Source organism: Vombatus ursinus, unplaced genomic scaffold (genome assembly GCF_900497805.2).
Source record: "Vombatus ursinus unplaced genomic scaffold, bare-nosed wombat genome assembly UNPS02014832.1, whole genome shotgun sequence".
NCBI classification, from domain to species: Eukaryota; Metazoa; Chordata; class Mammalia; order Diprotodontia; family Vombatidae; genus Vombatus; species Vombatus ursinus.
This window is the reverse complement of record NW_020954610.1, coordinates 12,673,209-12,685,564: the sequence shown is the minus strand read 5'-3', so window position 1 is coordinate 12,685,564 and position 12,356 is coordinate 12,673,209. Positions and strand designations below refer to the sequence as shown.

Sequence of the window (12,356 nt, the reverse complement as noted above, 5' to 3'; positions counted from 1 at the left end):
TTGAATAGAGGGTATGAAAGGGTTAATGGAAAGCCAAGGGGTGTAGGGACCAAAAGGATTGGGAACCCCTGTCTTAGAGAGTTGTATAGGCACTAAAGGGCTCAGTCACTGGTCACAGAACCAGTGTGTGTCAGAGACAGAACCTGCACCCAGGTCTTCCTGAAGCCATGGTCAGCTCTCTTTATCTACTATACCATAAATGTATCTTCTCTACCATAGATGTATTTTCAGTTTTAAAAATCTGATTTTGAAGTTTTCATATGATTTTTTGATAATGATGCTTTGATTGTTTAAATGATGACATTAATTATAGACTCATCACTTCATAATTTTATTTGAATATTCTGTATTTGAACTATTCTTGAACAATTTTCCTGGTAAAAATTTTGTACTTATAGACTTGGGTTTAGCAATGATCTGGAACCAATTATCTCTTTCTATAAGGAGAATAAATATTCTTATATAAATGTGTTATTGGTTTATTAAAGTGGGATATAAGGAGTTCAGATATTAATTACCAATGGAGGTTTAGTTGTGCCATTTACATCTCAAAATATTATAAGCAATAAAAATTAGTATTCATATATTCCAAGATTTCAGATTACATATTTTATCTTTTGGAAAACACAGTTACATAGAATAATAGAACTAGAGCTGGAAGATAACCTTACAGGAAATGTGACTCCATTATTATACATATGAGGAAACTGAGGCCCAGAATAGTTGTGACTTGTCTGACATCACATAGATAATAAATATTAGAGACTGGCATTTGAGTATTTGAACCTAGGCCCTCTAATTCTAAAATCTGTGTTTTTTCTGTTTTACCATTCAGAAAAGCAGCCATGTTACTAGACCATTTACTTAGCAGTCATATCTTCATAGTAATAATTCATATTTTTATGTAACAGGTTAGGGTTTGCAAAGCACCTTCCTTCCAACAAACCAGTGAAATAGGTGGATCAAGTATTATCACTTCCATTTTACAGATAAGGAAACTGAGGCTCAGTTGAGGCTTGCCCATCTGTAGGCACACAGTTATGAATTGAACCAGTACACAGGACTTTGCCGAAGGTTATGAATAAGATGGACACAGTCCTTTGTGAATATCTTACATATAACTCGCCCATGATTTCATATGTCTTTATAGACATTGTAACCCTTGAGCAGTTTGTGAGCATTTCAGTTACTATGTTTAATATTTTTTCTTCCTTTCATCTCAGTTTCTTTTCACCTTCTCCACTTTATTGATCCAGTTGTATGGTAAGGACTTGGCAGGGACTTTGAGTCCACCTTTTGAAAAAGATTGGCTCTAAGTTAAAATAGTGTTAAAATAACTTTACTTGCAATTCAGGATAATTTTCACTTTAAATTCATTCAGACTTGAAAAATGTTAATAAGCATTGTTTTCTTTAATTAACAAAGAGCCTGTATTTCCTTGGACATTAGTCATAAAGAAATTTGGTGTAGTTAAATAAATAGTATTTCCAATATAGCAGATATTGGGATTGTGATAAACTATGGAATTGGCAGTGAATATCTTGAAAAGGCTAGCTCCTTTGAGCAGGTAAATCATTGTCAATTTTCCTAACTGCTTACAGAACTTGTGATTATATTTATTTGATAGTATAAAAACAGTCTGTAGGTGTGTTGTTGAACACTTGTAATCCCTGCTCCTGGGAGGGATGGGGTTGAAGCTGACAGTTCTCTTGAGCTTGTGGGTTCTGAGCTATATTTGGCTAACGCAATTAAGTATCCACATCCAGTCTATATGATGAACCCTTGTTGGGGGGACCCTAGGTTGCCTAAGGAGAGGTGAACCAGCCCTTGTCAGAAAGCCCCTGTGCTGATCAGAATGAGATCTGGCCCGTGATTAGCTCCCACAATTCCAGCTTGGTTGAGATAAGGAGACCCAATCTATTTTTCTTTTAAATTTATTTATTTTTAGTTTGCAACATTCACTGCTGTAAGCTTTTTAGTTTTAAATTTTCTGCCTCTTCCTCCCTACTTCCCTTCCTAAGATGCCGGGCAATCTGACATAGACTCTACATCTACGTTCGTATTAAACATGTTTTCACATTAGTCATGTTGTAAAGAAGAATTAGAATCAATAGGAGGAACTACAAGAAATAAGAAACAAAACAAAACAGAAGAGAAAAAAGAGCAAATAGTATGCTTCGATCTGCATTCCAAGTCCATAGTTCTTTCTCTGGATGTAGATAGCCTTTTCCATCATGAGACTTTTGGAGATGAGACCCAATCTTTTTTAAAAAATAAAATAAAAATAAATAAAAAGGAAAGCAAAGAAATTATCTCGTTATAACAAATATCTGTACTTTGCCTTCTGAATGAAACTTCAGGTCTGAATTTTTTTAGGAAACATTCATTAATTACTGGTTATTTGTATCTTTTTCACATGGAATCAGCATTAGTTGTAAAATTTCTAAGTGTTTTCCACATTTACTTCATTTATCTCATGTTGAAACATTGGTTGTTAATTTTATACTTTTTATATTTTCAGATAACTTGGATTTTTACTCCAATAACAGCTGAAATAGCAAGTCTTGATAGTGGAAATATAGATGAAATTTTAAGTAAGTACTTGGAAACTTAATTTTCTTTTTATAATTACTATTCCATAAAGAATTGCCTGTGTGAAATTACTGTAAAACTCTGACTAATTGGAATACTTGGGAAATCAGTATTTTGACTAATTTAATTTCGTTAGTAATTGAAGGGAAACCAGAAAATACTTCTGATTTCAAGGATTGTTTAATCTTTCTAGAAATATATTGCAACTTCCTTACTCTATTGAATATATTAAACAACTTTATGTTTTTGTGATAATTCATCGTCTTATTATAGCTCAGTTTGTATTACAATTCTTAATATCAGTTTCAGGCTGACTTACAAATTCAGTTCTCACTATGTATATATAATACAGTAGACATGGACATTATAGTATTTGGAGCTGTGTACTTAATGATCTGAAATCATACTCCAAAGGTTGCTCTTTAAACAAAATCACTGATAATTTGATTAGTTGTCAACTACCTCATTTATGAAAAAATGTACTTTTTTTGATGCCTTATTGGTTGAAAATTGCTGCTTAGTTACATTCCAAGCAGATAGTGTTTTGTGGTTATATTTACAAGTAATGTGATTGTAGCCTCTGTTAAAGAGTTTGGGGATGGGTATGGAGATGGTTTTCCATTTTTGAAATAGTAATAGGAAAGTTACTTTGTGGATGGTGATTATAATTTTGAGGTAAAACATGTGATTTGTTGAAAAATTTAAAAACTTTGTGTTTTTAGAGTTTGCTTAAGTTTTTCTTTAGTGATTGTTACTGTTAAGTAATGTATCAATATCCACTCATTGGAGTAATACTGCAAAAATTAAAGTGATATGGGTTAAAATAAACAGCATTTTATAATGAATGTTAGGGGACATGCAAATATATTGTTGTAATATATTTTGTCGAAATCGAAGTCCTACTCTGAAAGACCTCTCTGTAGTTAATTAGGGAGTCAAAAGAAGTGATTCAAATCTAGTAAGTTGATGGGGGAGGTATTACATCTGTATCACTTTTTGTCTAAGGCCTGAGCTATTTTCCCGGTTTGTTTTGATGGGTAGTGTGGAATTTAAGTGGCTTTTTGCAACTTGACGGCAAGGCAAAAGTATTATATGGAATTTGACTTTCTCCTCATTCCTTCCTGTGGTGATATGCAAAAATCATAATTATTTTGTTATAGAGAGTTATTGATAAGTGAATAGGGACCAAAGAAAATACAGTTAATCCTCAATTTTTGTGAGGACAATGTTCCTAGAAAACAGTGCAAAAGTAAAAAATGTGAATATTGATACATTGAAACTATGGGTGTTAGATTCCCATGACCGTCGAACACTTTTTGCTAGTATTTTGCTAGAGACTGCTGAAAATATACTTTTCTGCATATAGTTCTTTATAACAAAATATTAGTTCTGATAATATACACTTTCCCTAACACAGTAACTGTGAAATAACCCATAAAGTAGACAAAATAAAATTGGCAACATGCAAAAAACATTTTTTTTCCTCTCTAGTAATTCCGTGGAATTCTGTGAACTTTTGTGTCAATATCTCAATTTAAAAAATATTGATTTCAGATAATATTCATTTTTCATAATACATGAAATCTACACTCCCTTAAATACTGACTAGCAAATAAAATTCTTAAAACGAAAACATTTTTAAACTTCTTAACTTCCACTATCAGATGGTAGTGTGAGGGCGTTGTGCTCTACACAGACTACCTTGGAGATATTGTAGGTTAGGTTTCAGACTACTGCAATAAAGTGAATATCACGATAAAGCGAGTCACACAAATTTTTTGATTTCTCAGTGCACATAAAAGTTATGTTTACCCTATACTGTAGTGTATTAAGTGTGCAGTAGTATTATCTATAGAAAAAAAAGCAATGTACGTACCCTAATTAAAACATCCTTTATTGCTAAAAAATGCTAACTATCACCTGAGCCTTTGGCAAGTCATAATCTTTTTGCAGGTAGAGGTTCTTGCTCTGATGTTGATTGATGGCTGCTGACTGATCAGGGTGGTGGTTGCTGAAGGTTGGGATGGCTGTGGCAATTTCTTAATAAAAGACAGCAATGAAGTTTGCCACATTGATTGACTCTTCCTTTCACTTGAACACTTAGAGGTCATTGTAGGGCTATTAATTGGCATAATATCAATATTATTGTGTGTCAGGGAATAGGGAGGCCGGAGGAGAGGGAGAGAGACAGGGGAACAACCAGTCAGTGGAGCTGTCAGAACACACATAGCATTTATCGATTAAATTCATCGTCTTATGTGGGTATGGTCTGTGGTGCCCCAAAACAATTTCAGTAGTAACGTTAAAGATCACTGATCATAGATCACCATAATAGACATAATAATAATGAAGAAGTTTGAAATACTGTGAGAATTACCAAAATGTGACACAGAGACAGGATGTCAGCACATAGGCTGTTGGGAAAATGATGCCAATGAACTTGCTCAACGTGGGGTTGTCACAGATCTTCAGTTTGTAAAAAATAGAATCTCTGAGAAGCACGATAAAGTGAAGTGCAATAAAATGAATTAGGCCTGTACTATATTGCTATAAACCTCTCTACCTTGGCTGCCCTCTGAAAACCAAGGACTTTAGTCACTGCTGTTGGAAAGTCTCACCATCATGTTAGAGCCCAAATGACTTCCATTCTGCTTTGGAGGCATAATTGTAACAACAAAACTTGAGTTTTAAAAACAAACAATGGAAATATGTAATAAATACATGGGGAGCTCTTTCCAACAATAGGGTGAACATGAACAATGAAACAGCTACTAGGATGCCCGCTGCTCCACAAACTTACGCATATTGTGCCTCTATTTTTTTTCTCTACTTTGTATAGCTGTGAGTGTGCACGTTTGCCAATGTAAAAGTGAAAATGAGGTTACTAGGGGGCAGCGAGGTGGCACAGTGGATGGAACACTGGCCTTGGACTCAGGAGGACCTGAGTCCAAATGCGACCCCAGACACAAAACACTCACTAGCTGTGTGACCCTGGGCAAGTCACTTAACACCATTGCCTAGCCAAAAAAAAAAAAAAAAGAAAGAAAATGAGGTTACTAATAAAGTCATGTGAATGCTTGAAGTCACAAAAGTTAAATGCACAAATGTTGAGAATTGGACTGTACTTGCTATATGGTATTGTTAGTTGTAGAAAAATTGTTGTGATCAAATGGACCATCTTTTAGAATTTTGAAGTAGCTTTGTGCCTATGTAGCCAATCTTAATTTTCCCTGCTAATGGAGCTTATACACAAATCTCATTTACAGCGCTTAGTTTTATTTCTCCCCTAGCTCTTATGAAAGCTGATACCTGTAGCTAAATTGATTTATCTTAAATTGATCCTTCTCCTTCCCCTGATCCTTTGTAGTGCCAAGAACAATGAAACCATCTAGAGAGAATGTATATTAGAAGACTGTGAAACAAAGGGGGACTTCAATAACTGTATAAGTTAGCCCTGACTGATTGCATGCGGGTTTCTGAATAAAATTCAGATGATAGTAACAGGAAAAATATGGATATAAGTAACTTAAGTATGATTTTTTTTTAAATTTCAGACAATGCAGATGTTGCTTTAGTTAATTTTTATGCTGACTGGTAAGTAACAGTTTTGTTTTCTTGAATATTAATATTTTTATGTTTCATAATTGAATTTTTTCTGGTAGGAAGGATTGGGAAATCTTTTTTCTCCCATATTTATGGCCATTTAGATGTAAGAAAAGGGCAAGGGAGCACATACCAATAAAAACAGTTTAGTGAATTGTTTATTTTAGGAGGGAGAAAAATATTTTCTCCACTTTTTCAGTTAATAGGTAGCACAAAACTCCATTTGATAAATATAGTAGAGAACAGAAAATATATTCTGGTTCCTTTTGGCCAGCTAAAGAGAGAAAGAGAGGTGAGGGGGAGGATAAAGAAAAGGAGTGATGAGAAAGAGGAGGAAGAAATAAGAAAAATAGAGGAGAATAGGAGGAAATATATTGGAGGGATTACCCTCTTGTGCTCAGATGTCTAAAAGATATAGCACAAGGAAAGCTTTAGTTACTCTTAACAGCTTCATTATGGGACAAAATATCTTCCCTGAGTTCTTTATCCTTAATCTTTGCATGATTTAGTTTTTATGGTATAGATGGCAAAAAGGGAAAGGAAAATCCTAACTATTATTTCCGTAGTGTGCCTTAGAGTTTATAAATTATTTTTCTCACAACTTCACAGTTAGCTAAGAAGTACAGACACTTCCATTTTAAAGATGAAGAAACTGATGGTCAGAGAAATTGGGTGACTTGTTTGCAAGATATGTGGCAGAAGCAGGCACGTTCTCAGACCAGCTCCCATGGTCCTGGAGAAATAGAACAGAACTTAACAGTATAGTAGGGCTAATGATCATCTAGTATTCCCCCTCCTTTGTTTTAAACTTTTATTGATGCCTTTGGTTTTTATATTGCCTTAATTTCTGAATGAGGCAGCCAGGTGGCTTAGTGGATAGAGTGCTAGGCCTGGCGTGAGGAAGACCTGAGTTCAAATCAGATCTCAGACACTTAATAGCTGTGTAACCCTGGGAAAGTTACTTAACTTATGTTTGCCTTAGTCTACTGGAGAAGTAAATGGTAGGCTACTCTAGTATCTTTGCGAAGAAAACCTCATGGACAGTATGGCCCCAGGATCATGAAAAGTCAGACATGACTGAATGATTGAACGACAGTTTACGAATATGTCCCTTCCTCCTTCCCTGACTAATAAGTGAGTCATTATTTATCAGGTACTTATAGTGTACTAAAGACTCTGCTAATAATCACTGGGGATACAAATTAAAATTTAAGATAGTTTTGGTTCTTAAGGTTTTTATCTTTTAATTGGGAGAGAGAACACACATTGGAGGTTTCAGCAGCAGGGGGGATGGCAAGGCCCAGGGGTTCAGCAGGTGTGTTGGTAGATCAAGTGGCAATGCCTGGCTGTCTGGAGGGCATTAGCATTAGGGTAGATAGTAAGGCCTAGAGGCCCCCCTTCTTATTGCAAGGATTATAATTGATGCATCACTGCTCCTTGCAGTATTTTTCAAGTTTAAAGCTTTTTTTTTGGGTAAACACACACACATGCATACACGCGCATAATTTTTTTTCATGATGTGTGTTAGGGACTTTACATACAAAGATCTCTATCTAAAATAGATTGCTTTTCTTTTGTGCTAATTGGCAAGCATGGAGATGAAACCACCAAGCTTGAGTTAGTCTAATATACTAATTTGATTCATGATTGATCTGTAATTTCTTTCACTGTACCAGCAGATATTGGTACACACATCTGCCCACTTCAGACTTAGTAGATAAATCCTAGGGAGTTGTGCCTGAGACTAACGGAAATTAGGAGACTTGCCATAGGCTCACCCAGCTAGGAAGGGTTAGAGGCAGAACATGAATCCATCTGTTTTGAAATCTAAGCCTAATAACCCTCTGTAAATTCTTGTCACCTTTCTACTTTTAAAGATAACTTAACAGATATAATAAAATCTGAGTATTATAGTGATAACCAAGCACTTTTCTGAAAGCTTTAGTTTCAGTTTTATAGGTAGTATTGTCATGTCACAGTAATAGCACAGATTTCTCTGTTTCAGTGCAACTCTAAAAGATCTTTAGATCTGTATTCATTCTGTAAGCCTTAGATACTTTACTTCCCTTACAAGAAAACCTATCTACATCTTCATTCTTATATACTCTTTTTGGTCTTTGAATTCCTTTAGAAAAATACCAAAGTGGTTTAACTTTATTTGAAAACTGTTACATTGTAAATAAATTAATGGTATATTTTTTCAACATGAATAAACTCACAATGAGTATTAATAACTATAATAAAATCTGAGTACTTTATTTTTCCATTTTAATTTGTATCTTCACTGTGAATAGGTGTCGATTCAGCCAGATGTTGCATCCAATTTTTGAAGAAGCCTCCAATGTCATTAAGGAAGAATATCCAAATAAGAATCAAGTAGTGTTTGCCCGAGTAGATTGTGATCAGCACTGTAAGTACTCAGTCATATTGTTAGTGGCAGGGATCATCTTGTTCATTTTAAATGCTTTGTTACAGTCTATTTGAAGTGGCATATCAAAAACGATTTTGTGACCTTTTCCAAGATGATGGTGATTGTTAATGTTTAATCTTGGAAACTTATTACCTAAAGCTTTACTTTTATCTTTGTGAAGTATTAAATCGTGATACGGTTGGATTGGTTTTGTTAAAAAAAAAATATATATATATATATATATATGCATATATATTAGATGAGGAAGAAGGAGAACTGGTACAAAATAACAAGGTTTTAATTAGAGCAGTAATAATAAAACTTACTCAGATTTAAAAATAGATTTTAAACTGGGTATGAATAATGATCGGACTTCTGATGTCTTTAGAAACATCTTAAAGATTGACCACAATAGAGATTTTTATGTTTGTTTGTTTGCTTGTTTTGGATAAGATCTGTGATTTGATCTGTGTAGGCAACTCCTAGTGAGGAAAAGCCCTCCCACTAGATGTAGTGCTCAGAATCTGACCCTCTTGGAGAGTTCTCTGGGAGCACTGAGAGACTAAGTGAATTATGTGACTAGGGTCCCATAACCAGTGTTTGTCAGAGGCAGGACCCAGCATCTTCTGACACCAAGTTCATCTCTCTCCCCAGGACTCCCGGGCTGCCTCAGCTGTTATAGTTATTTAAATCTTTTTTTTTTTTTAATCACAGTCATTAATTATTTGATTAGATTTAATGGATTATTGTTAATTACTGTGGCACTTTATAACATCTTTGGAAGCTCAATTGTCTGATTGCTATTATCATTTGAGCACTTAGAAAGATCTTATGTATGACTTATTTGAAGTCATATATTAGCACTGAATACCCTTCATGATATGGTTCATGTTTCAGTGCGCAAGAGCATGCCTGTCAGTTTCCTTTAACCTTCGGCTAAGAAGTGAGTATCAGTGCTGGAAGTAGTGCCTACATCTTAGAACTGTCATTCTTAGGAGTTCAGTGTCTACCTCACTGCTAATTAGACGCCTCCCACTCTCCCTATCAGCTTTTCTTTGTTCTACTCATTCTGTGGAAAGGATTAGAAATAAAAATACCAGACTTAAAGAATTTCTCAAACCTTCTATTCACAGTTTTCCCTCTCACAAGCTAATAACTCATTCCTAATCTAAATAATTAAGCAAAAGGATAGAACCTCTAGCAGAGATATCTCACGCAGGTACAGACAGAGTTCTTATCCTTCTTCATCCCACACCACTTCATAGGTTCTATCTCCTTCACCTCAAAGACTTTACAGGGGCAGATAGGACACTAACTCCTAGTTTGAAAATGTGTGGGTTATCTATTGGGTACTACAGGGTACATAGCAAATCAGAAATCATGTTTTCATGCCTAGAGTTCCTAGGAAAAAAAGTAGATACTCTCCTTATAGACTGTCAAATCCTCCGTTGTATGTTGGAGAGATGCAGTCGTTCTTAAAGTCTAAAGTGTGCTGGCCTCAGTGCCCATATTTACCAGGTTTTGTTGTTTTTAGGTTTGTGTTTTGCATCTGCTAAGTCTTGTGTAGATGGCATTTCTTCCATTAGAGACTTATAAATTCAAGTTTCTAGCCATAACTTCTGTTGATGGAAGTTACATATAAATGCATTTTCTTAAAATTTTTTTCCCCCAGTGCTTAGCACCATGCCTGTCATGTAGTAGGAACTTAAGAAATGCCTGTTGACTTGACTTTTCCCCCTACTATGAGAAATTCTTGCATTTTAAAAAAAAATGGATGACATGGTAACTTTAATAAGTTGGTCATTGTTTTCTCCATACCTTTGTTCCTCTCGAGCTCTGTTGCTGGTCTTGGAGTTGATTTTGTGTGAATTCAGGGTGGAAGAGTCGCCCTGTAGCAGTGGTGCTGGTGACCCTGTATTTTTCAAGTTAATATGCAGGGTGATCCAGGCAGTGTGCAAGGTGGATTCTTCTCATACTACCCTTTAGGACAAGGTATTTTTGTTGTGATGTTTTTAAAAATTACATTCTTCAACTATTTGCCTGTAAAACAATGGTCAGAAACTTCCTTAATTCTAAGACACAAGCAATGCTTATGGATACCACTCTCAGAAATTATTTTGGCTCAATGTAATGAAGAATTTCCTAAGAAGTAGAGCTATCAAAAATTAATTAGGTTTCTCCAAAGGTAGTGTATTCTTTTCCACAGAAGTGTTAGAGGATGGATTATCATTTGTCTGGGTTGTCAGAGGAGTTTCTATTCCATCCAGGTAGAAAGAGTAGATGGCCTCTTAGGTTCCTTCTAGGGCAGCTAGGTGGCGCCATAGTGCATAAAGTGCTGGGCTTGGGAGTCAGGAAAACTTGTCGTCCTGAGTTCAAAATGGCCTCAGACACTAGCTGTGTGACCCTAGGCAAGTACGTTAACCTGTTTGCTTCAGTTTCCTCATGTGTTAAATGAGCTGGAGAAGGAAATGGCAAACCACTCCAGTACCTTTGCCAAGAAAACCCCAAATGGGTCACTAAGAGTTGGACACAACTGAACAAGTTTCTTCTCACTCTGAGATTGTGACCTGTGAAATCCGTTCTGTAACTCTAAGAGTCTCTGATTGTTTAAATTTATATTTTCTTCTTAGCGAGGTTGAGCATTTTTCAAACAATTATTTATAGTAACCTGTTGGAGATTGGATTTTGCCCTTAAGTATTATTATCAGTTCTTTATCACTTAATGACTTTTTTTTTTTTTTGGAGACTGATACATGGGAGCATAGGATTTAGAGGTGAAAATTTCCCTTGAGGTCTTCAAGTCTAACTCTCTCCTTTCCTGATGGAAAATGGAGACTCCGAGAGGTGAAATAAGTTGGCTAATATCATCCTAGGAATGTCTACTTGGTTACCTCATTTCTATCCTTGTAAATATTTCTGCTGTAGAAAGAAAACCCAAGGCCTCTCCCCCTCAGTCACAGATCCCGTATGGTTCCTTTCAAGTAGGAGATCGCCATGTCACTTGAGTAGCCTCCTTTTCAAGCATTTTAGGTTTTTTTTTTTTCCTTAACAGAGTAAGACTTCTTTCTTTGATTGGACTTATTCACTGAATGTGCTCTCTTTTCTCATACTACCTTTGAAGATAATGTTTTGATGCAACATGCTTTGCAACAAGCATCACTCCAAACAAACCCCACTGAAAAGCATATCATTGCCCAGAAAGTTAAGCAAAACTGCCTAGTGGTGTTGTCAGCCATTTGAGAGAAGACGTGTGCCATTGAGAGAGAGGTGTGATCATGAAGTCTTATCTTTTCTTTTTTTTCCCTCATACAGTCATTCCATAATGTACACCCAGCTAAGTCGCTTAGGACTCTTTACTCCTAATCTAGTGGTTTTTTTTGCTATATCAGACCTTTAGTTTTTGCCTTCAAGTCAGCTTCCAAAAGCTTCTAGTTTTTTAAAAATTCTAATACTCTTATATTTACTCATATCCCTTTGATGAGAATAATAAATCATAGTAATAGCTCTATTTTGTGTGGTATAAGAAATAGGACAGGAATATTGTGAAGAACTATTATTTGTACTATATTTTAAAAATCTTTGCTTTGACCCTTCTGTCCTTGGCTACCACACCATATCTTTCTTCCCTTTCATTTCTAAGCATTGATTTCAGATCCTTGGGTGGTGACTTAGTGGCCTCATGATCTTGGGCTCATCACTTACTTTCCCCTGTCCTCAGTATTCTCATATGCTAGGTGAGGGAGGTGAACTA

The 12,356-nt window shown here is 35.5% G+C and overlaps 1 protein-coding gene across 1 annotated transcript in view; it reads left to right on the top strand.

Annotated features, from left to right (window-relative positions):
- The window catches only part of LOC114025755 (endoplasmic reticulum resident protein 44), a 119,039-nt gene that overhangs the window by 41,997 nt on the left and 64,686 nt on the right, over positions 1-12,356 (top strand). Inside the window, exons 2-4 of the mRNA XM_027839246.1 lie at positions 2,522-2,594; positions 6,147-6,186; positions 8,490-8,605. Coding sequence (XP_027695047.1) covers positions 2,522-2,594; positions 6,147-6,186; positions 8,490-8,605 — 229 coding nt within the window. The remainder of the gene's footprint in view (positions 1-2,521; positions 2,595-6,146; positions 6,187-8,489; positions 8,606-12,356) is intronic.